We start from the raw sequence: 25,809 nt of genomic DNA, 5'->3' as shown, positions 1-25,809 counted from the left end.
TACTTTCGAAAAAGCAAGCCGCTTTTTTGAAAGAGCACCCAGGCAGTCTGGATGTTCTCTTTCGAAAAAGTCCTGTTTGCATTCAAGAACACCTTTTTTCGAAAGAGCACTTTTGAAAAAAGGCGTTCTTCCTCGTGAAATGAAGAGTACCGCTGTCGAAAGAAAAGCCGCGTTTTCGATTTAATTTAGAAATAACACGGCTGTAGTCTAGACGCAGGTGAAGTTTTTTCGAAAAAAGTAGCCTTTTTTTTTCAAAAAAACCCTGCAGTCTAGACACAGCCTTAGAGTTTTTACTGAAGTGAGTGAACACTGATTGGTCATAAACAAACAACAAATTAAGGTGTCACTATTCTCAAAAGACAATTCACTTCAAGAGAGCCTGGTCCACATATAGTTTATTGATGTAATAAGACAATACAGTTAGTGTTAGATCCAACCACAAAGAGAAAAAGAACGAGTGAACGAAAAATCTGTACAGTACATATAGGAAATAAGATGTGAGACAAACTATTCCAAAATAAAAAGGTTTCTAAAATATACTGTTATTGAAATCTATGTGAAAATATGGATGTTAACAGCAACAAGGTGCATAAAACCAAAACATCAAATATTGAGCAACTCAATGATGTACTAGGCAACTTTGCTAACAATGCATGATGTCTTACAATCTGCCTGAAATATCACCTATACCACACAGGGTAAGCAAAACATTTAGCTTTAATATCAGATACACAATATTAGCATCAACTTTCACAACTACAGGTAGGGATTTTTTTGAGCTGGCAAAGTGACTACTTTAGGAACATCAAACCTTCTCTGTAAATTAAGAGAATGTATCCAAATAAAATGCTGTTAGTCCTTTCCAGATAAAACCCTTCCCTTGTACTTAGACTCATTTCAGTTATAAGTATAATACAGCATTTAGAAACACAGTTTATATTACAACATGACAAAAACAATGACATCCTCCAGATTTAAACATGATTTCATAGGCAACAAACTCCTCAAAGGTTCTTTTCCTTAAAAACTAGTTTTATAAATGTAGACTATATTGCATGAGGAACTGCTGGTATTTTTTTAAGAAAATATATTGTGCGATTGTGGCTACAATGCACTGCTGCAAAGCATTGTTTCTTATAAAAATCATTAAAATAAAAATTTGTTTGCAAATAAGTGACTGGAAGCATACATCTTCCAACTACTTACGAAGAGCAGGATGGAAGTATTGACAGTTTTACTGTGTTGACATTTTATTGATAAGACTCTTTCACTGAAACTCTCCGGCCTAAAAATAAATATGTTTTTAAAAATAGGTGCATATTTCAAAGCTGCTATTGCCAGTATGTATAAATGTAATGGACTTAAAGAGTATGTACCAAAGAATTATGAAATTGCACTATAATCTGAGTTGTTACATAAAGAATATATGAAAAAGACAGTCAAAATAAGTAAAAGTAGAAAGGGGATTGAAACTGAACTAACTGAATTAGTGCAGTATTGTAGCCAGGCTTCTAAAATCAGATATAGAAAATATAAATAGACTGCTTTTGGTGATGATTCTCCAGTGTCCAAAAAAGAACAAGTATTGTGAAAAAACTCAGTTAACTTGATCCAGAGCTCTAAGTAATTCTTCACCCTGTAGCAGGTTTCTGCTGCCTTGTATGGGAGCGTTTACTTCGCAATCATAACTGGTAAGTTGTGGTAGTCCAGTCTCATCCATTGACTGCCCTAGGAGTTTACTTGCTATATCTAGAAAGAAAGATACAAATAAATGCACATTACTTACTGTATTTTACTTTTCCCAAATTAGTTTATAAGGGGAGGCGATTTCCACCAGACAGTACAGTTTTAATACTTAGTTTCCACCACCCCTTCTCCTACATATGGGAGTACTAACCGGTTGATAATAAGATGATTGTCTTTTGTCCAACTCCATTCTGGCCATTAGATTTGCATCCTTTTACACGCTTCCAAAGTGATGCATTCGTTCCACAATCACCGGACTGCTGGAATAAAGACCCCTTTAAAAACAAACAAACAAAAAAACCCAGTAAATTATATGCAAAAATGTCAAGAGGAAATCATCACCAGTTCTTGTCACTATAGTTACCAATATGCTTCTACTATTTAAAACTGAATTCATTCCATACATGAGAGAAAAAAGTTTGGAGCAAATTACTCCAGACTCATGTTTAAAGCCAAGTGTACATCATGAGGGAACGCTGAAGCAAGATACATAATCCCAGCTACATAAATTGTGTAGCTGAAGTCAACGTACAGTACCTTGTTTCGCATTTCCCCGCTGTCCCCACTGTGGGAAGCCCACAGGAGCAAACACTTAAACTAGACTCGCTAAATCGAACTCCGGAAGATCGATTGTGGCAGCTGTGATCTTCCATTTCGTGTCGACATGGCCTAAGAAGGAGATAACCTTGGTTTTAATAAAACCAAGCATCACCCTTAGACAGAGACAGAGAGTGTGTGTGTGTGCGCGCATTCACACCCAACCACTGCTTACTACTTTTTTACCCATTGTCTGAGGAAGCAGCAGAGATCACTGAAGAGGATGGAAATCTCTCTATATAGGAGGAGAGGAACTGATATAGTATTACTAGTGTTCCTACTTCCCACATGCAAAAAAGGTTACATGATTTTTATATTAAGTTATTGTGTGAATTTTGCATCCCTATGCCAATCATCTTGCCTCCCTGCCTAGCTGCCTCCTCTCTTTTGTTCTCATTGCCACGGTGTGGAGCTCTACTAGTCTCACTGCCATGAAAAACCTTTTCCCGTGATATCTGATCTACCCCATGGCTCCTGGAAGTGTCCCAGTTGGAGGCTCCTAGCCACGCCCACATCTTGAATACTGTGTACAGATGTGGTCTCCTCACCTCAAAAAAGATATTTTGGCCTTGGAAAGGGTTCAGAAAAGGGCAACTAAAATGATTAGGGGTTTGGAACGGGTCCCATATGAGGAGAGGTTAAAGCGACTGGGACTTTTCAGTTTAGAAAAGAGGAGACTGAGGGGGGATATGATAGAGGTCTATAAAATCATGAGTGGTGTGGAGAGGGCCGATAAAGAAAAGTTATTTGTTAGTTCCCTAAATAGAAGAACTAGGGGACGCCAAATGAAATTAATGGGGAGCAGGTTCAAGACTAATAAAAGAAAGTTCTTCTTCACACAGCATGTAGTCAACCTGTGGAACTCCTTGCCAGAGGAGGCTGTGAAGGCTAGGACTATAACAGTTTAAAGAGAACCTAGATAATTTCATGGAAGTTAGGTCCATAAAAGGCTATTAGCCAGGGGATAAAATGGTGTTCTTGGCCTCTGTTTGTCAGAGGCTGGAGAGAGATGGCAGGAGACAAATCACTTGATCATTGTCTTCGGTCCACCCTTTCTGGGACACCTGGTGTTGGCCACTGTCGGCAGACAAGATACTGGGCTAGAAGGACCTTTGGTCTGACCCAGTATGGCCGTTCTTATCCCGGCTAGACAGGGTGAGAGTAGACTCACTTCTAGGAACCTTTTGGGTTGCGACCCCCATGTTTACAATGCTGTGAAATGTCTGATGTAAATATCTAAAACCAAGAAACTGATACACTTAAAAACCCCGTGGCCATGGAACTGATAAAAAAGGACTGAATTTGGTAGGGCCCTACCAATGTGGAATCCTGACCCATTCAATCACAGGTGTGGTTCTAGAATCACTTGTAACAGCAGCAGGCAAAAAAATCTGGAGCACAGAACACAGCAGAAGGCTCTGGGTCTCAGTAGGAAAGTTATTGCCTTCTGGAGTAAGTATGAAAACAGGTCTGCTAAAACCAGCAGGTAAGAAAGGGAAAGCCAACCATCTACAGAAATGCTTAGGAGCTGGGCAACAGTAGACAAGGGTGATAATACTAGTGCCTGGATTTGGAAATTCTGACCTTTTTCTGGTAGATGGCTGTGAAGCATGAAGGGTAAAGCCAGTGGAATGTGAACATCCCAGAGACTTAAATATTCAGGTATGTTGCATTTTCTGCATATGTAAAATCTATATAAACAAGAAAAACTGCCTTTGGTGTAAAAAAGTTACAAATGAATGATTCAACAGTTAGAAGACTTAAAGATTACGTTTTCATAGTAAGATTTATTCAGTCACACTACACCATAGCTGGTTGGATTTGTGTGCACGCACGCAACAGAGCAGTTCACATCACGCTACATTTCTTAACTTTTGCTTAATTCACTCTGAAATCTTATTAAAACAATGCTTAAAAAAAACCTACACAGCAAGCAGCAGTCCATGGCAAAGATTCTCAGAACCCAGTCGACAGTGGGGCATATGCTATGGTGCTAAAAAAGGCTATGTAAAGGTTTGTGCAAAAATTTTTCAAATACAGATTGAACCTCTCTAGTCCGGTACTCTCTGCTCTGGCAATATCTGTGGTCTGGCATGGTTTTAGTTAGCTGGATGTCCACTTATCATGGGTGTAGCCACATTTCCCAAGGTCCCATAAAATGTGTGTACAGCCACCAGTCCTGGCTCTCTGTGTTCTGTGTTGTTATTTAGCTCTAATTTACACCTAAATGTCTTCTAAGAGCCCAGTAAAAGCAGTGGAGGTGTTGGTAATGCTGCTAAACAATATTGACCTCCCATGGTCTAGCAAATTCTCTGGTTTGGCACTGGTCAGGTCCCAAGGGTACCGGATTAGAGGGGTTCAACCTGTTCAAGAACAGAGAGAAGTTGCCTTTAAGCAGAGACAATCATCAATAATAAATTTTAGCTAAAAGGAGAAACTGAGAAAATGATGAATGTGAAAAGGATGAGGCACCGTATAAATGGAAACCTTAATACAACCTTAATGATAGCAGCTTTGTGGAATACATGACTGTAGCATAGATTATTTTCTATTTTATCATTGACATTATTGGTTGAAATGGCCTAAATTGGAAAAATATGGCAACCACAACAACAATATGTAAGACAAAGGTAGCAAAAGGCATTAGAACACTGAGGGTACTTCTAGACTACCCGGCATAGGAAAATGAAGCGGCGATTATTTAAATCACCGCTTCATTTTCCTATGCCGGGTAGTCTAATCTACATGCCTTTGTCGCCAGAGGCATGTAGTCTAGACGTACCCTGATAGTCTTAAGAATTCACTGTTCTCTATCGGAAAAAACAAGCAAACATGCCTAAGAATGTAGAGAGTAAAAAGAAAGAAGAGACAATGCTGGATTTTTTTAAAATTAAAATATTAAGAGACTCTAAGGAGAGTAAAAACAAGAGTTTCTAAATTACATAACAAATACTAACACCACTTAAACTGCAGGAACTTTATAGAAGAACTGGATGTAGAACAAGTTCCCCCCAGCTTTCTGGGAGAGGAGAGTTCAGATATTTTGTACTCAAAACATAAGCAGTCATTCCAAAGCAAGGAGACTTCACAATTTGAAAGAAAAACACACTTGCACTTAGGGTTTCCAACTGTTGAAAAGCAGACACCCTGCCTCACCCAGTTCCCGGAAGCCTGCTTGCTCCCACCAGACTGGTTTCTTCCCCCAACCTGTAATTCACTTTGTACTTGCAGAGTTGGCCTGGAAGGCGCTGATGTGGAGTCTGCCTAACTGTGGTGTGAAAGGGCATGGGGATGTGTCAGTCCCTGAAGCAAGAGGCCAGGGAAAACATCAGAGCAAAATGGGGATTCTTTCCACACAACCTCTCTGCTGGAGAAACTGGGGCTGGTCAAGAGACAGCCAGCCACCTCTCTCCATGAGCAGCTCTTCTAGGCCCCACCCCAGGGCTCTTCCTGCCCTGCAATGGCCAGAGCCGGTTATAGCTAGTAACCCAATTTTTAATGTTTGGACAGCTTGGCTGACAAGACGCTGCCAGGTGCCCTCTCTGACTGGACCTTCCAGCCAAAAACTAGACACCTGGCAAGCTTGCTTGTACTCTAGAGCAGACAACATAGCAAAACAAAAAAAACCTTGGCAGCAAGTCTTAGAGCCCAGGCTAACTGATTTCAAGCCTACAGGGCTTGTGCTTTGGGACTAAACACAGCAGTGTAGACACTGAGGCTCACACTCTGAAACCCAGCCAAGCAGAGGGAGACCTGTGGAGCCCATGTGCCTACCAGAATTGACACGTCTATGCTGCTCTTTTTAACCCTGCAATGAGAGCCCATGTCAGTTGACCCTTGCTATGAGAACTGCTGCCATAGCGGCTTTTTGGTTTTTGCTCCACAGACATATTCTAAGACTGAACTTATTATAGATCAAAGAATCAGAAAGAGAGAGTCTCGAGATGCAGGCCATGGCAGAGAACTAACTTGAAGTTTTTAAAAGAAATGGAATTTTATCTGACAAGTGACATTTCTCATTGCCTATTTCTGAAGTTCCCAAGACACATTTCTCTGTCCTTGACGTAGCTGTCTTGTCAAATCCCAAGATTTCAGAATACTGATGGACAGTGTAAAAACCCCCAAAATAAAACTGAGCCAAAAAAAACCCTAGAGATGGAATTTAGATAAAGCTGCAGTACACTGGGGTGACAAACAATACAAACCACATAGCTATTTTACAAGGAATTTTTCAGCTGTGTTAAGGACAAATGATGGTTTAATCACAAATACAAACTAGGAATATTAAATGGTGTTTAATCAGCTAATCAACCAGTGAATGGAATTTCCATTGACTAGTGGATTTGTTGATAAGGGGGTAAACTCCAGACCCGCAGGGGGATTAACTCCTGGCCCAGGAGCTAATCCCGCTGTAGCTCTGCCTTTTAAATGTATTTAGAGCCACCAGGGTCTTATTAATACATTTCAAAGGCTGAAGCACAGCAGGAAGGACCGAGCACGAACCAGAAATCAGGTGTCCTGGCTCATGGCCAGTCCCCGCCTCTCTGCCCCACCCTTGCAGAGGGAGGGGGAGATTGGCTTTTAAGTCGACACTCCTCCCTTGCTGCCTCTCTGATAGAGCTAGCAAAGGATGAGGAGAAGCGACTAGTCAAGTCACTAGTCGACTAGCCGATAAACATGCGCTTATCAGTTGACTAGTCACTTGCATCCCTAGTACAAACACTAACTACAAGATAAACCGTACTCAAGCTTCTATTCGGCCACAATGTTCCTATTCTAAACAGTGTAATTTTGTTCCAAAGAAAGCACTGATGTACAGAACTATAAATATATTTTTGTAGGTTGCATCTCTCCCCAAATCCATGCTGCTCCTTTTCCAGCTATTTGCACTCTCTCCAATTGAGAGAGACTGAGACATAGTTTAAAAAAGCAATGACATACATTGTCAGCAGCTGAACATGATGTTTTTAGCGATATTCTTACAATGCCTTATTTTCTATTTAAGAACATACACATTCCAGGTGACTGTTTCACAAATGAAAAGCCAGTCTTCTAATTGAGACATCTGTCTGGTCAGAAAGGGTAGTTTTAGGCTGTTTTGATACTGGGAAAGAATTGAAATCAGAGGGTTTGTATTCAGGAAGACATGGGCTGTTAATGTAAATGATTACTGTAGCCACAGGATTTTGCTGCATGGCACTAGCTAAAGTCAAGATTCCATATCAAGAGCTAATTCTGAAAATAATAAGGTAATTTAAAAAAAATACCAAAACTTACAATTCCCACTGCTTGAAAAAGTGAGCCATCATATTCCATCTTTCGCTTTCTCTGAGAGTTATGCAAAGCTAGCATCTTTGGATTTAGTTCTTCATCCACTGGATTAGATCTAAGAAAAATGGATACAGTCAGTTAAAATTCCTACTATCTCAAGCCAGTTTTTTAAAAAATACTTTATAAAGTCCTAATCTTCTATAAACAATGAGCAGTCCTGTGGTACCTTAGAGACTAACAAATACATCATGAGCTTTCATGGGTAAAACCAACTTCAACATAATATATTTGTTAGAAACAAGGACCCATAGGAATGCTCGCTGTTTTTAAAGCTGCAGACTAACATGGCTATTCCTCAGACTAATCTTCTATGTGAGTGATTCACTGTTTTCTATGATTGGAAAGAATTCTTACATCCTACTAACTCAACTAGGGATGTGAAAGTGTAACCATGTACACAGTTAACCGATGAGGCTAGGCTCATCGATTAGCGTTTATGGTTATAGGCAGGCTCCCAGAATGGTTACATGGTTACTTAAACACATTTTAATATTCCTAAACTCAGCTAGTTCCGATCCTAACATAGAAAACTGGCTGTCCTTTAAAAAGTTCCTCTCTGCAGAAAAACAGAAAAAGCTTAAGGGTCTGTCATTCTGCTGTTTTGCAGACAGCGGGCATGAAGAAAGCTACTTTGTTTTATCAAGTGGACTGAAATTCTGATTTGGTCACCGTATCATAATAAAAATCTCTATCTTATTTTAAGCATAACATGTAAGCTTAAGGCATAATTATGTCTCTGCATCACATCATATCACAAACTGGGCAGGACATTACTTACCTTACTCTCTCATAATTGGCCTATTGGACTGTTATTTGCACCACTCAGGTATGAAGGGAACCAGAACAAAAATGGTTAAGGATCTAGTAAGTTTACTAAACCTAGAATCTTCTTTGATCCCTTTTTGAACAAGTTATGTAGCTTAATTTGTGCTTTAAAAGGAAGACAGCACACAAAGATCCACTGTACAGGCAGAAAAATGTATTGCAGGTCTATTTTCTTCAAAATTAACAGATAACAGGATTTCAGCTTTGTTTTCAAAATACCTGTTACTCAAAGTGACTGTTAACAAATTGGGTGTTCCTGGATAAGATTTCTCTGTCTGCTCCAATGTTCCTTTACCAGCTCTGATTGGAGATGCAGTTCGACTTCGATTTCCACCATATGGTGATGCTGGGGTGCTGTCGATTTCATTGATTACGAGGACAGGAGACTGAGCAACTATTAGAGTTTTAACATCATCCATGCACTCTGTTTTCACTGGTATTATTTCCTCAGCGGCAGCAGATATTGTCTGAGTTTGGTGAAATACGGTGCTGGCCACATTCTGAGAGTTAGCACAACCACTTTCAAGTGGAGGTGGTTGATCAAAGGATCGTAACTGGAAGTCATCATCCATTGGGATGTAAGGAGCTAACATCTCCAAATCTAAATCCGTTTCCTGAAAGAATAATAAAACGGGTAAATAAAGTTTCTAGTGTATCTGTGCAAGACCCAGGAATGCCTTTCATGGATCTATAAACAGTCTACCATTTCCTCTCTCCCCAAGCCTGTGGAATAGTGCATTGTGAGAGCCGTTTGTTTTGTTTTTCTAAATATCTCAAACTATTTAGAAATTAGCTACCAAGTCTTTGGTTGTTTAACATTCACTACTAGGACAGGCTTAAGATGACATGTAAGTTTAACTTAACGTACATACCTGAGTAGAGAAAGGATTTTTCGCTTCTGTGTCTATTGCAAAGAGTTTTTCCACTAATTCCAACTTAAACTCATTAGCCATGTCATTATCCACATCAAAGCAATAGTCATTGGGACTATGGGGCTGTCAAGACAATTCAATCAGTTTTAAGTACACGTTTTCCATTGGTTCAACATTGGGTTATTTTGCATTATGTCTATAGCTTCACTTTAAAGGACACATAATGCGCAGCCAAAATAGAAGAGCAAACATTTAATAGGACTGGATAGTATTTGCATTCATCTAAATGAACCCAGAGTTTTCACCATCATGAGTTTTAACAGACAGCCACAGTTTGGGCACTGTAGAACAGGTATGTGTGTCAAAAGTTTACACACTGATTTGCTATACCTCACTCATTAAATTGCAACAAACAGACTTCAAATCTTAAGCTGTTTGTACTTAAAACAGTCACACATTTCATATGCACTTTTAATCTCTAATTATTAAAAACTGAATATATAGCTTTCAAACTGAAAAGTAATCTTTTGACAGGCTATGCTATAAGATTATACAGCCACAATTAAAATAATAGGCAAATATTCTAAAAACTCAGTCCACGCCATGTTGTCTTGAGAAATTTACTCAAAAGCCTACGACACATATTTTGATGATTATCTCCCCAAATGGCATGACTGACCTCAGGTGAACTTTGGTTGGTGCTTGTATCAGAAGGGCTGGATGGCTGTTCTTGCCTCGGCCGACTGGAAAATGCAAGCTCTAGTGGCTCTGTATTTGACTCCAGCTTTGATACAACTTCTCTATTGAGTGCAGGGTCAGCATTGCTACGAAGTGGCTTTGTAGTTTCAGAGGCAGGCAGGGGGGATATTGCCAAATTTATATTCTGCAATTTCTCACTGGATGAGGGGAGCATTACATCATTATACAAAGGAACTTCATCAAATTGTTGCTCATCAGACTCTACAAAAATTAAAAAAAACCATCAACCTAAGTAAAAGCGTTGAGTGTGTCTATGGACCTCATTAAACAACAGCAGCTGAAATATTTTGTTAGGCAAGTGATACTGGCAAGTTATTTTCTCGTGTTTATTTTATCACACATCATCATCATCAATCAATAGACTCTGAATTTAACACAAACCCACCATTACTGTCGAAATCTAAAGAGATAATCGTGTCTCCAGGAGCTGGCGCAAGCAAAGTTAAAGCATCAGGTTCCTTTTTCAGTTTTTCAAAGAGACTGTTAGAATCTTCTAGGTCAGCCTTGCTGAATATTTTGGTCATGTTCATATCAACCGACTCCACTGGCTTCAGCACGCGCTCAGTTTGCCCAAGGGAAAAGAATAACTCCTCCTGCACAATTTCACTGTCAAAAACAAAAAGGAAAATTATTCTTTAAAGAGCAGCTGCAGCTCATGGGAAGTTTAGAAGTGATTCTGCCAATTTTATTTTATTTCTTTTTGCTCGTGTTGTATGTATTTTCATTAACACAGGAGTTTTAAAGATTCTGTTACTGCCCTCAAATTCAATTTTCTCTGCAATTAACTGTGATGGTATAAAAAGGATCATTTTATGTAATTAGGATAGCTGTGCCTTATGAAAACATCAGTAATAAACTGATCTAATAAATACCAAACAGAAATGGAAATCTTTTAGCCATTTAACTACAATATAGGCTGTCTTAGTGGTTATCACAATTTTGAAGCTCAAAAGATTTCCAAAACCAGAAAGTTGCAGTCAACATTAGCAATGCGGTTATTTTTACCAGTGAAAAAGTTATAAAGTTTTGAGTAAACAGAACAAAACCAAAAAAAGCCCCACAGTGATTGAACCGTTATATTTTAAACTATTAATGTTCTAAGTTACACCACCACACACAGGATACTGAACTCTGGACAAAGGTAACTGGAGATTGGACATCTATCTAGGCCATGGATGGGCAATAGGCAGAAGGTGGTTCGCCAGGGATGGGCCACTTCTACAGGTACAAGCACTTGCAACTCCTATTGGCTGCAGATCACTGTAACCAGCCAACAAACTGTGGAAAACAGCACAGACCAGGACATCACTTCCCACAGCCCCCACTGGCCGGGAATGGTGATCTGCAGTCAACGGGAGTGGCAAGTGCCTGTATCTGCAGGTAAATAAAGTGGTGGTGGCCCATCAGGGGCTAACCCTGGTGAATTGTGTCTGGCCTGCAGGCTGGTTAATCACCTGCCACTGATCTAGGCTTTGAACAAATCCATCACCATGACACCCAGGAACCTGGGCAGAGACTACCCTCTTCTACATTCAGATTTCCCCATTAACTTACACCTAGAATTCCCACTGAAGTTAAAGAGTGACTCTACTCCCCAGTTCATCACTCCTTTTACCCAGATAACTGACAATTTTCTAGGCAATTGCAAAATGTTACTTGTAAAGGAGATAGGTTCTGGCACTTACTATCTAACAGGAGGTCAGATCCTCCACTGTTGTAAACTGACCCAGCACCATTGGGCTTTGGCTAAGTCTATAATAAAGAAACATTCAAAAAGTTAAACTACCCACAGCTTACCTCAAGACGTAGTTTACACACACTATGCACTGTGGCTGGGAGTTCTTAGTGCTGTATATAACAGTTGCTTGAGTTTCAACCCAGACATATCCACCGTGTTTAGCAAGCATTCTGTACTGTCCTGTAGTCACTTGCCCTTTAGCAAACACTAAAGAAGAAAGATCAACTTTAGCGATAAAGTTACTTCGTTCTTCCAAACCAAAAATATACATTAATCTCTTCAGATCCCCACTTGTATTAAAACCTTTCAAGTGGTTCTGCCCTCCCATACGCTATCTTATCTGAAGGGCCTAAGTTCCAGAGTTATAGGTCTCTTTCCACTTACTATCATGATGTGTTTTGGTCAGATGATCAGAGTCCAGAGCATGATAGTATTCATAGATGGAGCGACCCAAGAGTTCTTCTGGCTCGTATCCCATCAGCTCTGTAATTCTTTAAATTGAAAAAAAATAAAAGTTAAGTGAAAGCAGAAATAGGTGGATAATATAAGAATGGCCCTACTGGATCAGACCAATGATACATCCAAGCCCAATATCCAACAGCAACTTCTACCAGTGCTTCAGAGAGAACGAACAGAATAACTGAGCGATCCATACTTTCACCAGTCCCAGCTTCTGGCTGTCAGTTATAGTATCACCAAGAACACAGTGCTGCATCCAAGACCACTTGGCTAACCATTTATTTTTAGGATTTAATTTAGATATTAATGGCTCTAAAGAGAATATTTTCCAAACCAGAAACACCCAAATGAATACACTGCCAGCTACAGTGGTGTGTTTAAATTGAGTTCTCCTTTAAAGCAGGATTAAAGAGGGAACTTCTCTCCTGATGTCTGCCCAACTAAAAAGTTCCATAGTCCTATTCCCCTAGGATTTTCAGGCACAATTTTGCTGCTAGGCAGAATGTTCATAAACCTCTGCTTTGGTTATTAAAATCTAATCTCAGTTTTTTCTAGCTAAATATAGGACAATGGTTTACAGCATGCAGTATTCAACTTGTGCTTATATTATAGTCACACCCCTTGTCTTGCTAATACTATATTCAGAAATTAAATCAAATATATGTAGGACATTATGCCAGCTGCACACTATTTTATTCTGTAATTGTTAATTTAAGAGGAATAAGAATCTGAAATTTCAGCAATCCTGACAATTTTTCACTTTTTTGCAAGTCAAAAAGTCTTTAAAATATTTAAATCAAAATCACATTCTTTTTAGCCTCTAGATGGCAGTGTTGCTCTCAGAACAAAAAACAAGAACACTCATTTTAAGGATGCCAAAAGAAAAGCCACAGAACACACCAACTGCACTTTTCACTTAATGGGATAGATTGGTGCACTTTGTGCATATAAATAAGTTCTGACATGCAAACCTGTTCTAACATGCAATATCTGCTTGACTAACAGCAACCTGAAAAAGCGACAGTTTATATTAGAAGAAGCAATCTTTCACCAGTGCTTATTCTATCCAAATATCAAAAGCAAGCTATCAATAAGAAGCAAATAGTATGCACTGGTACTGATCTGCGTTTTAAATGTTGTAAAGTTATTTATTCCATATTCAGAACTTGAAACACTCAGATTTTCAATGAGCATGTTAGATAAATGCATTTTGCTCAGAGGGGGTCAACTACCCACATGCAAAAGGTTGAGAGAGAAATATAAAACATGGACATTAGCAACCACATTACACCTCAGAGGTGGCTGCACGTTACTGATGTTTATGAAAAAGTATCTAATTTTTCAAGTGCCTTTGGCTCCTTGAGGATGAAAGATACTATTTCACCTATTCAAATGGTTCCATAAGTTATGATTCCATTCAGGAATTATTTCCTTAATGTAAATGTCTCAGGTAAAAACCAGGGTTTATATAAAATATATGGACCAATTACTTAAATGACAAGCTAGTAAAACCTGAAGTATCACACATGAACTTAGTTTTATAGAAGGGTAAAAAAAATTAAGAAATAAAACTAACCACAAGTGTGTGTGTGTGTGTGTGTGTGTGTGTGTGTGTGTGTGTGTGTCAGAGCTTTTATTTGGCTTTACCTTTCATCACAATATGAAAATTTCATATCCAGGCTGTGGCGACTGAGGAATGTCTTACTGTCCAAAGGGACTTCAATGTTTGATGGATGAGGAATAGGTACGCAGATCAACACCAAGCATGTCATAGGAGGCTTTTTATATCCACAGTGAGTCTGATTATTGCAGGTATCATACACTCGAACATGCCCTGTGCAATGAAGTACCTACAGAAAAAACCACATTTAAGTTACTGGTATTGGAAAAGGATATTGACATTACAATGCTTTTAGTTTTGTAAGTGGGCAGTGGCTTTCTTTTCTTCCTCTTTCTTAGGTGAATTATTGGTGCCAATAACTAAAATGTAATAGCAGCATTCAAGTAATTTATAATAAATTCCTTCCCACTTATACAATGCATATAAAAGAAAGTTAAGTTGATTTAGCAACTTTTCCCTTTTTAAATTCATTTAATGTATACTAAAAAAACTGAGTCACTTCTGAAAATTGCTCTTGTAGTCCAACAGCTGAGTGCATCAGCAGATGGTGTTTGCTTTTAGTTCAATTGGAAACACAGAGTGACAGCTTATATTTCTGTTTGGAACAGAGAAGACAAAGCTGTATTTTGCTTTGTGGGAACTCTCTCCTACCTTTGTCCTAACATACTCTAAATATTCCTAAAAACAAAACCCTGGCAATCACTTTCTGCCTCCCTACAAGTCTGAAATCAGAATTGTCTGTATGAATGGGGAGTCGATCATAAATATGTAAAACTGTGAAAAGCCATGAAAACCCTTTCTGAACAGAATGCAGTCAGTAGATATATGAAATATGATTATTTTATCTGGGAGAGAAGATGGATCCATTTTAAGACTCAAATTAGCTATATTTTATTCCAGTTATGGGAGTGCATGTGTGGGGGGGAAACCAGTAAAAGAAGAATGCTCCTTCACAATGTTATCTTGACTATGATACCAAAATCAATCGGAATCAGTCATCATGATGATGTAACTCTAGTTAAGTCTATGCAAGAGCAAGAAGCATCTCACAAATATTTTAATTATTAGTGACTCCTGATTTAAGTTGGAAGCTCGGTATTAAAAAAAAACAACTTCATGTTTAAAATGAACTTTCAGTTACATCCTAGATCCAAAGATACAAGGCAGCAGATTTGAAGAACTGAAGAGTGTACTTTAGGTTTTACCAAATCAGCTAAAAGCTGGAGAATGCTAACTTGCACTGCTGCAAGCTAATTATTTTATACTCTATTTTAAATGTGTATATTAGCACCTGATGAAGTCTGAAAAGCATCAGTATTCATGTATACCCCATAGTTGGTTACCTTCCAGGTTGCAGACTTTATATTCACTGTCCTTCCCCTGCTGGTCAGTGTGCACTTCATTCTGAGGAAAAAGCTACGCTCTGTATTCTGTTCTTTGCCCTTTTTCACAAGACCTAATAAAAAGTATTAAGCAAAAGGTGAGTACTCTTTCACTTTCACATGCTGCAAATAAGTGCAACAAAACTAGCTATGCGACTAGAATAAAGAGCACCTAAAAGTAGGGATGAAATGTTTATTTTTATATGACTGATGTATGATCGGAGGCCTGACCTCATTTTGGTTCTGAGGAGTTTTTGGGTGTTTTTTACTCTGAGCTGGGCAGAAAAGGAAATTGCAATGCTAGTCTTGCAAAAACAGGATAGATTCAAAATCCCATTTATAGTAACCCCCTGATTTGAAGGTGCTCTTTTTTCAGTATCCTCTCCAGTTTTTCCACATCTTTCCTGAAACGTAGCACTCAGAACTGTACATAGTACAGTTGATGTCTAACCTGCACAGAGTAGAGTGGAAGACCAGACTTCTCATGTCTTGCTTACAACACTCCTGTTAATGCATCTGAGAATGATATTTGCTTTTTTTGCAACCGTGTCAGACTTTTGACTTATAATTTAGCTTGTGGTCCACTATGGTCTCTAAGTCCCTTTCTGCAGTAATGTTTCTGGTAGCCAAAAGTTTAGCTTCAGTTATACCTGTATAAACCTACACAGCAATATTTAGCTCCAAGATTGGAAATTGATTAATAATTCTGTCATATGTGAGCCAGAACAGGAAGCAATGTGGAAAACTGGCTAATTTAGACTTGCCAGGACTGGTCTACATTATTCATATTACTTATGAAACTGCAGTCGTTAAAAAAGAACTTATCTTCGTAAGAAGCCTGTTTATATACTGCTATATGCAATGCAGCATCTATTCAAGCATTTAATTGCCTAAAAAGATCCAGCTCAGCATTGAATGAATGCATAGATTAGTGATGATGGTAGGAAGATTTAGAAAACTAAAAAACAAAACAAAACACAAATCCAAACACAGTATTAATATTAAAAGGGCCCATTTTTCCTTTTACACTAGCTTTGAACAAGTCTTCTCCACTGATTTCAGAGTCATTCCTGATTTACACTGGTGTCAGAACACAGAATCAAGTCCTAAGCATTTTGATGACGTAGGAATTTATAATCAGCCACTGTTTAATCATTCCAGGGACTCGAGGAAGGAGAACAATTCAGGTGGACGTATCTGTGCTATCTTTGATCCAGTGCACTGAAAATAGCAATGCAGCCTCAGCAATGCACATAGCAGTCCTGGACAATCTGAGGACAATCTTGTCTGAGACCTTAGGTAAGTGTTCAGACAGCTAGCCCAAGCCATCTCCTAAGCCACTATAGCTACACTGCTCTCTCTCACATGCTATCACGATCAAACCTAGCACATATACATCTACCCAAGTTGGAAATTAAACCCCAACTGCAACATAATCCAACCCTCAGTGATGTTTTCCCCTTCAATAAGCACAGTTGCTTTGCTTGACTGCCACAAACCCAATACCTGAACTGTTTATTTACTGCAGTGGAAATACAGTAGCTAACTCACATTGGCCAGTCAATACTGAGCTTGCAAATGGCTGATGAGTAGGAGGATTGTGGAAATTTTAATTTTCACTAGTGAAGTTGGAGAAAATGGGATGGATGAGTGTTCCATTTCAAACCAGAGGGGAACAACCCTGAGGAAATACATTGGGTCAAAAAGCTGCTAACTACAGAATAAAGAACTGAAGTGAAGCAACAGCGGAGACCAGTATTAGCTAAAGTTTCAATGTAATTTAAAATTTTTGGTTATTCCTAAATTCACGCCAAAGCAAGAAACAAGATCTAAATAAACTGAAAGGTATACAGCTACTGCATGATTCCTTTTATACCTTTTTGGAGAACCTAAGATCTGCCATCAATGTGCCCTGCACAGACATTCCATGATCAATACAGATTTATCATCAATTGGACTAATTTTCTTCAAATCTTCTGTTATCAACTAAAAGGTTTTCTTTACACGTTCCCTACCTCTAAATATGTATTGTCTTTTAGGCATTTTCATTCCTTCCATCTTTAATAATTAAGAGTTTTTAAGCACTACTGAGGAACTCATCTCTCAGAACATCCATCCCTCCAAGTAGCATGAGGTCTTGGGAGAACTTCAGCTGTTTGACTCCACTTACTATAGTGTTTCAACTAGATTTGTGGCTCAATCCAAGAAGTGAAGTGTAGCAAGTAGTTCTATTGATTCTTATTTTCCTTCATGGTTATTTTATTCTTTAATACACCTTTGGTTCCAATTCTAAAGAATCCATAGAAGTCTCAGTAATGAAACAACGGCGGATTCAGGCATTTTGCTATTCGAGTAAATATTAAAACTGCTAGTATCAGCTCCTGACTATAATACTGATTAGAAATCATCTGTCATTAATAAACAGAAACCTCTTCTCACCATTTCTGTGCGTAAGCATTTCTTTCAGCTCTTCGTGGTCACATGGATGGGTAAAATCGAACACACTGTGCCCGGTCAGCTCAAACTGTGGAAATAAAAGAGTGTGACAGTAGCTCTGAGTATTCTTGAATATACAGTAGGCACAACATTGTAATTGTATTTAAATACATGTCAATATTTCACCTGAGTGAGGCCCATACACTTGTTCACATTTTCAGACATGTAAATCATGTCACCATCCTCGGAAAGAACCATGACAAATCCATCAAGGGCTTTTAAGTAAAAGCAATTCATCTCCTTCTCCATTTTGGCTTCTGTCTCCAGGTCACCTAGAAGAGCCCATATATTTATTGTTTAGATGAACCACACTTTGATGCTTGAAGTCATCACACATTAGCAGCTAGTTTGACAGGTTGCTCATGTAAGACAGCAAAATTCTCTTACTGGCATACTTAGGTGGAGAGATGGCTGTCTTGATTAAGCATCTCGCTTAAGAATGGAAACATTCAAGAAGTGTCTGGTAAAAACTTAGTAATACCACATACTATGCTGAAAAATGCCAAAATAAGAGCAACAGTTGCTGAATTTTACATTGATCCATTTCTTCTTTTAAACTTTTAACTATATCAGAATTAAATGACAAAAAAAGTTATGTCATTCACATTTAACATTGTAGTAAGTGCCACTTATTTACCTACCACTGATTAGATGTGCCCTCCATTATACAGAGTTTAAACTACTAACATCTCAGTTATGCAGCAGTCACTCCCCATTGCTACCACTAGGTTAGTGGATTTTTTCTAAAACACCTATTATTACTAAGAGGAGTATAACATACAATTGTTTTCAACAGTTTAATTTAAACAGTGATACTCAAAGTTAGCAAACCTAGTCTTAGATTACCAACTAGATCTCAGTTTCTCAGACTTGTCCCGGGTAAGGATGTTAATGTCTCGGCTACAGTTAACCGGTGGGGGTTGAAGCAGCTCCCTCCCCAACCATTACACATAAGGAAGGGGGCAGCTGCAGTCCCACAGGGCTTGCCATAGGCAGGAGCACTTCAGTCTGGCCAGAGCAGCCCCTGTCCACGGCAATAGGGGGCAGGGGGTGGTGAGCAGGGCAGGGCAGGGCAGCGCTCCATATGCCTGTTGCGCCCCCTCCCCCTTCCTGTTTATTCAGCTAACTTGTTAAACTTAATGGTTAACTGATTGAACAAATTTTACATCCAGTCTGTGGTATCTCCCCCTTCTCACAATGCTGAGTAGGCAGAAGGGAGATGGTGTGAAGTTTTATTCCAAGAAACTCAAGACCCTGAATTTCCGGAAGGAGGGGGGGGGGGGGGGTCACAACTGAGTTTTAAAAAAAAAATGTGTGTTACTAATCTTTAGGGATCCAAGAGACATCAGGAATAAGTATGAAAAAAATAGAGTGTACATTACAGTTTAGGCCAGGAGTGGGGAACTTTTTGGGGTCAGGGCCACTGACCCACAAGAAAAATCAATCGGGGGTTGTACACAAGTGAGAAAAAAAACAAAGAACCACCTCTCACTAGCGTGCCCCCCCCCCCCCCCCCCGCTGCCTCAGGGGCTGGATTCAAGCAAGCCAGGGCTGCATCCATTCCCCCCCCCCCTCCCCTCCCGGGCCTTAGGTTCCCCACCCCTGGTTTAGGCCCTCATCATCCTGAATGTATCTATCTAATCTCTCAAAGCCCCACAATAAAAGCTGTAGTTCTAGTTTTTCCAGTGTCTTCATGGATAGGGATCTCTTTAACCAATGTAAAAGGGATAGAGCAAGTTCAGATCACTAACATTAGCTGTTAAAAATGTTTACTGCTCTCTCATTCATAGACACAAAAGATTTTGTAAGTGCTTAGACCCCTCCCCGGCCTCTGTTGGTAAGCTACAATAAATGTATGCACTTACTTGAGTCTAACAGCTTTCTCATGCGTAGGTAGCTGATTGTCAGCCTCATAATGGAAGCCTTATCAAGGTGTGCGCTCACTGTATGAGGAAGAGGCAGCTGGTGAGCAAGTTCATAGAAGACTTCTGATTCCTTGCTTCTTCTGCATCTGGCTGCATCTCTAGACTTCTCCTTTCTCCGATCTGAGCTAATCCTGTATGAATAAAATTACAGATTAACATATATTGGCGGTAACGTTATATCAGTGACAAGCACATTCTTTCCACCTTTATAGCTAAGCTACCTGGTGAGTGGTACATTTGTTATGATCTGTGTCTTTGTAAGAATATTTTTAATCTTTCCTCTAAGGGGAGTTACTATCCCATATTTGTACATGCATCTGATTTCTGGCACAGAAAATCCTCAGACACAAGACTAAACAAAAAAAAAGATTAAAACCAAAATCCAGTTTAGATCGTTTGGATTTGCAATACATAAAGCAGCTTCAATAGAAATATTCTGGGCATTTTTTAGTATAATGGTTGCAAGATTAAGCTGTCAAATGCAAAATAAATAAATCAACCCTCCCCCCCCATCCCCAAAGTTTGTTTAAAAGCAGCATGTACCATTCTTCTGACATTCAAATTACTGTGCTAGTGCAGTTTCATTATATTCACCTAATCAGTTTAATTTTTAACTGACAAACAGGTGAAAGAACAGGAGCTCTATTGCATGCGCCTTTCTTCTTTTTCTCTGTCATGATGGACAACACTGCTGCCCTACCGTCAGAGTCTATAATCTTGTCTTTATATTTGACTCCATTCTTTTACCCACCTCTTCAGACCTCGTCTAAATCTTGCAGCTTTTCCCTCCACATACACAAGACATGAACTTTTCTACACACACTGCTGATCTCTTGTCCAAACACCCTGGTCATCTCATACCTCAATCATAGTGAGTTCCTCTGGTCTCAATGCTGCTAAAGTTGCCCTGTCCCCACCTCCCCTTCAAATTCAGACAGAATACAGCTGCTATAATTATTTTTTATTTGTTGCTCTGTCTACCTCATACACACACTTTAAATCCCTTTATTGGTCCTTCTCCTAATGCATCAGGCACCTACTTCCTGTTTCTACTTACAAAGCACTTCATAATTCAGCTCCTTCATCCCTTCCTATCTGACCTATCTGCACAAAGTGGGCTCTGCCAAAGATGCCAGCCTGATTGCCTAATCCTCCTTTTCCTCCATCAGACACATCTCTACTCTCCCCTATGCTGGTCCTCACAACTGGGGAAAACTTCCAGTTACAATCTGTAAAGTCAGTACACCTTCAAGTCCTTCCTTAAAACTCACCTCTGCTGGAACGCACACACTAAGTTATAATCAGAAAATGACTGGGCAGGCAGCAAGGCTGGAGAGATGGACAACAGTCTTAAAAAATATGGAATTAGGGTGAATACATTTGGGGTACATTAAAAAGTAATGGTGTGTCACTGTATGTATCTAGGAGAGAACGGGGGTGGGAAGACTAATGCACTTCCTCCATTATCAACTGTCCCCCTGGAGAAGCAAGACTATACTAGTTCAAGAGTATTTTCTGGGGGCCAGCATAAAAATAAGTGAGTTTTGTATAATTAGCCTGATTATATACTAACTTGAATTTTAACATCTTCCTGATTCAGCAAACAGGCAGGATGCCTGGTCCACAGGGTACCCAGTACTCAGGGTAGGGATGGACGACCAGGCCTACTTGGTGGTACTTCAGAACTGTGATGAACTTGTGAGCGCACAAGGAATCAGCTTGGGGTGGGGAGTAGAAGGACTGATCCTACCGAACCTATTAGTATGAATGTACATTCTTTTAGTATGTTTTCTCTTTATGCTTATTACCTTAAGACTAAAGCAGGCTTGCATAAGAAGTACAGTGTGGTACCTTATAACTGGAGTACTTAAACATGTTAACCCTCTCTGAACAGAAAGCAGGCAGGTGTCCTCGGACAACATATCTGTCCTGGGAATAAATACCATAAAGGCAGGAAATTATGCAATCTAGACATACCCCAGCCAGAAAGCTTTCTACACAAGAGAGCGGAGCATCTAGAAGCCAGGAAGTGCCCTTGCTATACACTGAACGGAAATACAGATACAGTTGCCCCAAACTGCTACATATGATGGCAGCATGTACTGGACTTGTAACCTTATGAAGTGCATAAGTGACAAAAGGAGTAAAAGTACTGTAGAAGGGAAAAAAATATGAAAAAAGCATCAGTCTCTTTGGGGAAAGGAACAGCAGAAAGATATGGGGAAATTAATTATGAAAGAACATCAAACAGATAAAGGGAAAATGATTTAGGAACTGTTAATAAAAATGTGGTTGATTGAGCTATGCAGAGACAGGAAGATTAGCCCTGAAGAAAGAAAAAAAAATTCCACACTTGAGTTGCTATGGCCTAATGACTAATCAATAAGTGATGAAGCACACTCCCACTGATAGATGGAGCAGACAAGGGGGAGAGTCTTGGATCCAATGTCCTAGAGAGAAACAGGGATGAATCCAACTTTTTCAAGAGCTTTCTGGTGTCCTGAGGCAACTCATCAGGAGAGTGGTCTTATCGTGTCTTTTGGTTATGGGACCTCTGTGTCTATTGATATACCAAGAAGTTCTAGGTGCTGAGATGGTTGAAGATGACACTTTGGACCCAAGAACAGGTTCTGAACAGAGTGTCATGCAGGAAAAGGTATGCCTGTACCCTTATCTGCTTGAGAATAGTCAGCAAGATGACAAGAATGTCTGAACACTCAAAGAACGCATAACAGCCCAAAAACCAGCAGGTTATATTGAAAAATTATCAATCCCATGTGTGAATTACAAAAATCTGTTGTGCACTGGTGAACAAGCACATGAAGTTAGGCAACCTTCAAGTAACTGACATAATGGTAATCCACTTGGCATATCGCCAGCACTATCAACTCCATCTTCAATCTAGTCCTCTTTATGAACTTGTTCAAGAGATCTAAGTCCAGCATGACTCAGTGCTCCCTGGATCACTTAGGCCAGAAACAAGAGTAAAGAATGGGTGGAGAAACGCCACCACTTTGAGAACTCTCATTGCACCAATTCACAAAAGATGGTCTCTGGCTTTCCATGTATTCGGCCTCTTTTCTGTTCCCCTGAAATTCCCAGAAGAGAGAAGAGGACAATTTAAAATCTTTGAAAAAATTCTGACATACCCTGGTCGGACCATATCCATGATCCATCTATAAGATGTTGAGAGAAGCCATTAGTCCTTGAACTTAATAACCTCCTCTTCAGATGTCTGCTCATCAGACTTGAATCAGAGAGGGTTTCTAGGGCCACAATTTATACAGCAGGAAGACTGGTCTCTCCTTTTTCCAGACTTAGACATGTTTCATTTGCTTTTACTGTAGTCTCACCTTCACTACTTACTAGAGTGGCCACGAAATAGATATTTAGGCCTGTAATAAGGTCAGCTTTTCCCTTCCCAGGTTTGGAATCTGGAAGGTTCTGTAATAGCTTTCTGAAAACTTTTCTGAGGACTGTGTCACCACTTTGTCTCATCTGGCTTCCCAAATAACCTACCTATTAAAAATTTCAAAACTTAACATGGTTTTGAAATGAGTAGTTCTTTAGCACCTTATAGACTAACAAAAAAAAAAATCTATCATGAACTTTCATGGAGAAAACCCACTTCCTCAGATGAGCACAGACATCTAGTGATACAAAAGTTACTATGTCTTTTAGAGTAGAAGCCCAAAATAATTGGTGTAGCCGGCTACTTGAAATGTTACTTTAATAATGGTCCTGCTAGTGTGCCCTTCACCTCTGATTTTCAGACAGGATAAGAAAGTAAATGTCACAAGTAAAAATATATATGCATCTAAGCAGAAGAGGATTTTTCCATTACATTTCTAAATGCTTCGTGGTAACTCTCTTTCCTACACCTTTCCTTCCTTTAGATAAGAGTAAAACTGTTTCTATTGTATAGTAGTTTTGTGTTACTGTTTTGGTAATTCTGCACGTATAAGTGCAGGTAACGGTGGAGGTGGGTCTGGTACTGATCTGGAGGTGGGGATTTTGAGTGAAGCTTTCCACAGTGGTCTTCTGTGGCAGATGGAAATGGACTTGGCTTAGAATTACCAAAGCCATGTCTAGTTTCATAGGTTTAACTAAATCTATTTGCACCTCGCTTATTGGTTTAGCTTAAGTCAGTAAGTAATTGATGTTCAGTTAAATCTGAACCAAATTTAAGTGTGCCTATGCAGACTTTGCATTGTTTTAAGTACATCATTTTAAACAACTTTGTTAAGCCAGTGCAACTTGTGTGTAGGAAATGACCCAGCCAGTTTCCTTTTGCATGTACCTTTGTGTGAAGGCTGGCTGATTCTATTATGGATGTTGTAGGTTCTCCATCACTTGAAGTCTTTCTAATTTTTTTTTTCTAATAGACAGGCTGTTCTTCAAGCAGAAGTTATACCAAAGCCTATAGAAATTACTGGATGAAATTCTGTGGACTGTGTTATGAAAGATCAGGTGATATGAACATAATATTCCTTTTTTGCCACTGACATCTATGAAGGTGATGAGCTGATCACCTTACTGATGAGATCTTCCTCACAGGGAAACTTAGTGAAGTCTCCTTGCACAAGCACTTTGGGAAGGACACTATGTAATGCTGCAGAAATTGGAACTAAAAGGTCAAACTATGTAGTCAAGAATAGACAGAAGGAAAAAAATTATTTTAACTTGGGATGTGAATGGTTAACCATTGGGGCCTACTTGCTGCAGACAAGGATGCTCCAGCCCAAACAGAGAAGCCCCTGTCCATGGCAGGCCTGGCCCAGCCAAAGCAGCATGCCATAGGCAAGGGCACTCCATCTCAGCCAGAGCAGCCCCCACCTGTGGTGGGGCTGGCTAGACTGCAGCAACCCTCCTTCCTGCCTCCATTTAAGTGGTTAACTGGTTAAATATAACATAACCCATTAATGGATTAAATGGGATTTTACATCCCTCCTGGAAGTCACAGTGGTTGGTGGCAAGAGCAGAATGCCCAAGGGACAGACTATCAAACAGACTCTGCTCAGAGCCCCTAGTAAAGCAGTTTAATCCCAGTAAACCAATGCTATTGGTGCCACGATTCAAGGCTGGTGATGTCACTGACAACCTTCTGCTGGATGTGACTCTTCACTATGCTCATCAAAAGGAACAGGACAATGACAACCAAGAAGAGCCAGGTGTTTTCTGTAGCAGCTTGAGACACAGGCTCAAGTGGAGATTAAAGTATGCTGGAGTGAGATGGCTGTTGACAACAAGCTTCTTGGGCTGTTTACTCTGGTTGGTAATTCCTGTAGCTCCACATGAAGAGCCTCAGTTTGAGGCCACGTCTGACAGCGAGGCTAACAGCTTTGTTCATGTTTCAGCAAAGGATACAGGGATAGGACAAAACCAGCAAATTGTGATCCAGTTTGCGGATGGAAAGATGGCTCTGAAAACAGAGACGTGTTCAGAGAAAGACAGACAAAGGAACCTGTCAGAGGTATGAAGAGGCCAAAAGTAGGGTTCATTAAATATCACCACAATGAATTAATGGCTCTAGTCTATCCAGCCTAACTCACTCTTGCTTCCTGAAAGTTTTGGGCTTTCAAATTCTGTTTCTCAGCCAACTAAAGTAACATGTGCAAAGAAACACACAAGCAGGACACGATTGCTTTTGCTCTGTGCTTATGTGGTAGTGGACCTTGACCAAACACAGAAGAGGAATTAGTCAAGACAGGGCCTTGAGACAGAGACACCATACATAGGAAGGGATGGAGGCAGCACAAAAAGGTGGGGTAAACTGAAAAGAAAAAGGGAAGACATTATTCAGCATGCACACAATTTCCTATATTCCCCCATACTTTTGCTACGAAAAACTGTCATGATTTCTGGGTGTAAGAGAAACTGTATCTGGGAATATTTTGAAGAAATTTGTTCTCTGGATAAAAAAGGAAAAATGTGTTAAGTGTAAACAGTGCAAGATGAGGATGCAGGGCCTTGTTAAAAGACTGAAACGTTAGAAGAAAAACTGCTTATTGGGAGAAAATTATACGGATATGTCCAAGTGGATCAATTGGTTAGTAAC

At 39.6% G+C, this 25,809-nt stretch overlaps 1 protein-coding gene across 2 annotated transcripts in view; it reads right to left on the bottom strand.

The window, feature by feature from the left end:
- Nucleotides 1-378: 378 nt before the first annotated feature.
- Nucleotides 379-25,809, bottom strand: part of HIF1A (hypoxia inducible factor 1 subunit alpha) — a 45,663-nt gene continuing 20,232 nt past the window's right edge. For both annotated transcript variants that reach the window (XM_075926365.1, XM_075926366.1), the window contains exons 2-15: nt 19,692-19,882; nt 17,953-18,098; nt 17,770-17,854; nt 15,292-15,404; nt 13,975-14,177; nt 12,253-12,359; nt 11,928-12,075; nt 10,516-10,736; nt 10,051-10,331; nt 9,372-9,494; nt 8,719-9,113; nt 7,621-7,729; nt 1,898-2,021; nt 379-1,749 (exon numbers count right to left, since the gene is read on the bottom strand). In XM_075926365.1, coding sequence (XP_075782480.1) covers nt 1,598-1,749; nt 1,898-2,021; nt 7,621-7,729; nt 8,719-9,113; nt 9,372-9,494; nt 10,051-10,331; nt 10,516-10,736; nt 11,928-12,075; nt 12,253-12,359; nt 13,975-14,177; nt 15,292-15,404; nt 17,770-17,854; nt 17,953-18,098; nt 19,692-19,882 — 2,398 coding nt within the window. In that variant the 3' untranslated portion in view covers nt 379-1,597. The remainder of the gene's footprint in view (nt 1,750-1,897; nt 2,022-7,620; nt 7,730-8,718; nt 9,114-9,371; nt 9,495-10,050; nt 10,332-10,515; nt 10,737-11,927; nt 12,076-12,252; nt 12,360-13,974; nt 14,178-15,291; nt 15,405-17,769; nt 17,855-17,952; nt 18,099-19,691; nt 19,883-25,809) is intronic.

This window comes from Pelodiscus sinensis, chromosome 4, assembly GCF_049634645.1.
Source record: "Pelodiscus sinensis isolate JC-2024 chromosome 4, ASM4963464v1, whole genome shotgun sequence".
In the NCBI taxonomy this organism is placed as follows: Eukaryota; Metazoa; Chordata; order Testudines; family Trionychidae; genus Pelodiscus; species Pelodiscus sinensis.
This window is presented reverse-complemented; position numbering and strand designations above follow the sequence as displayed.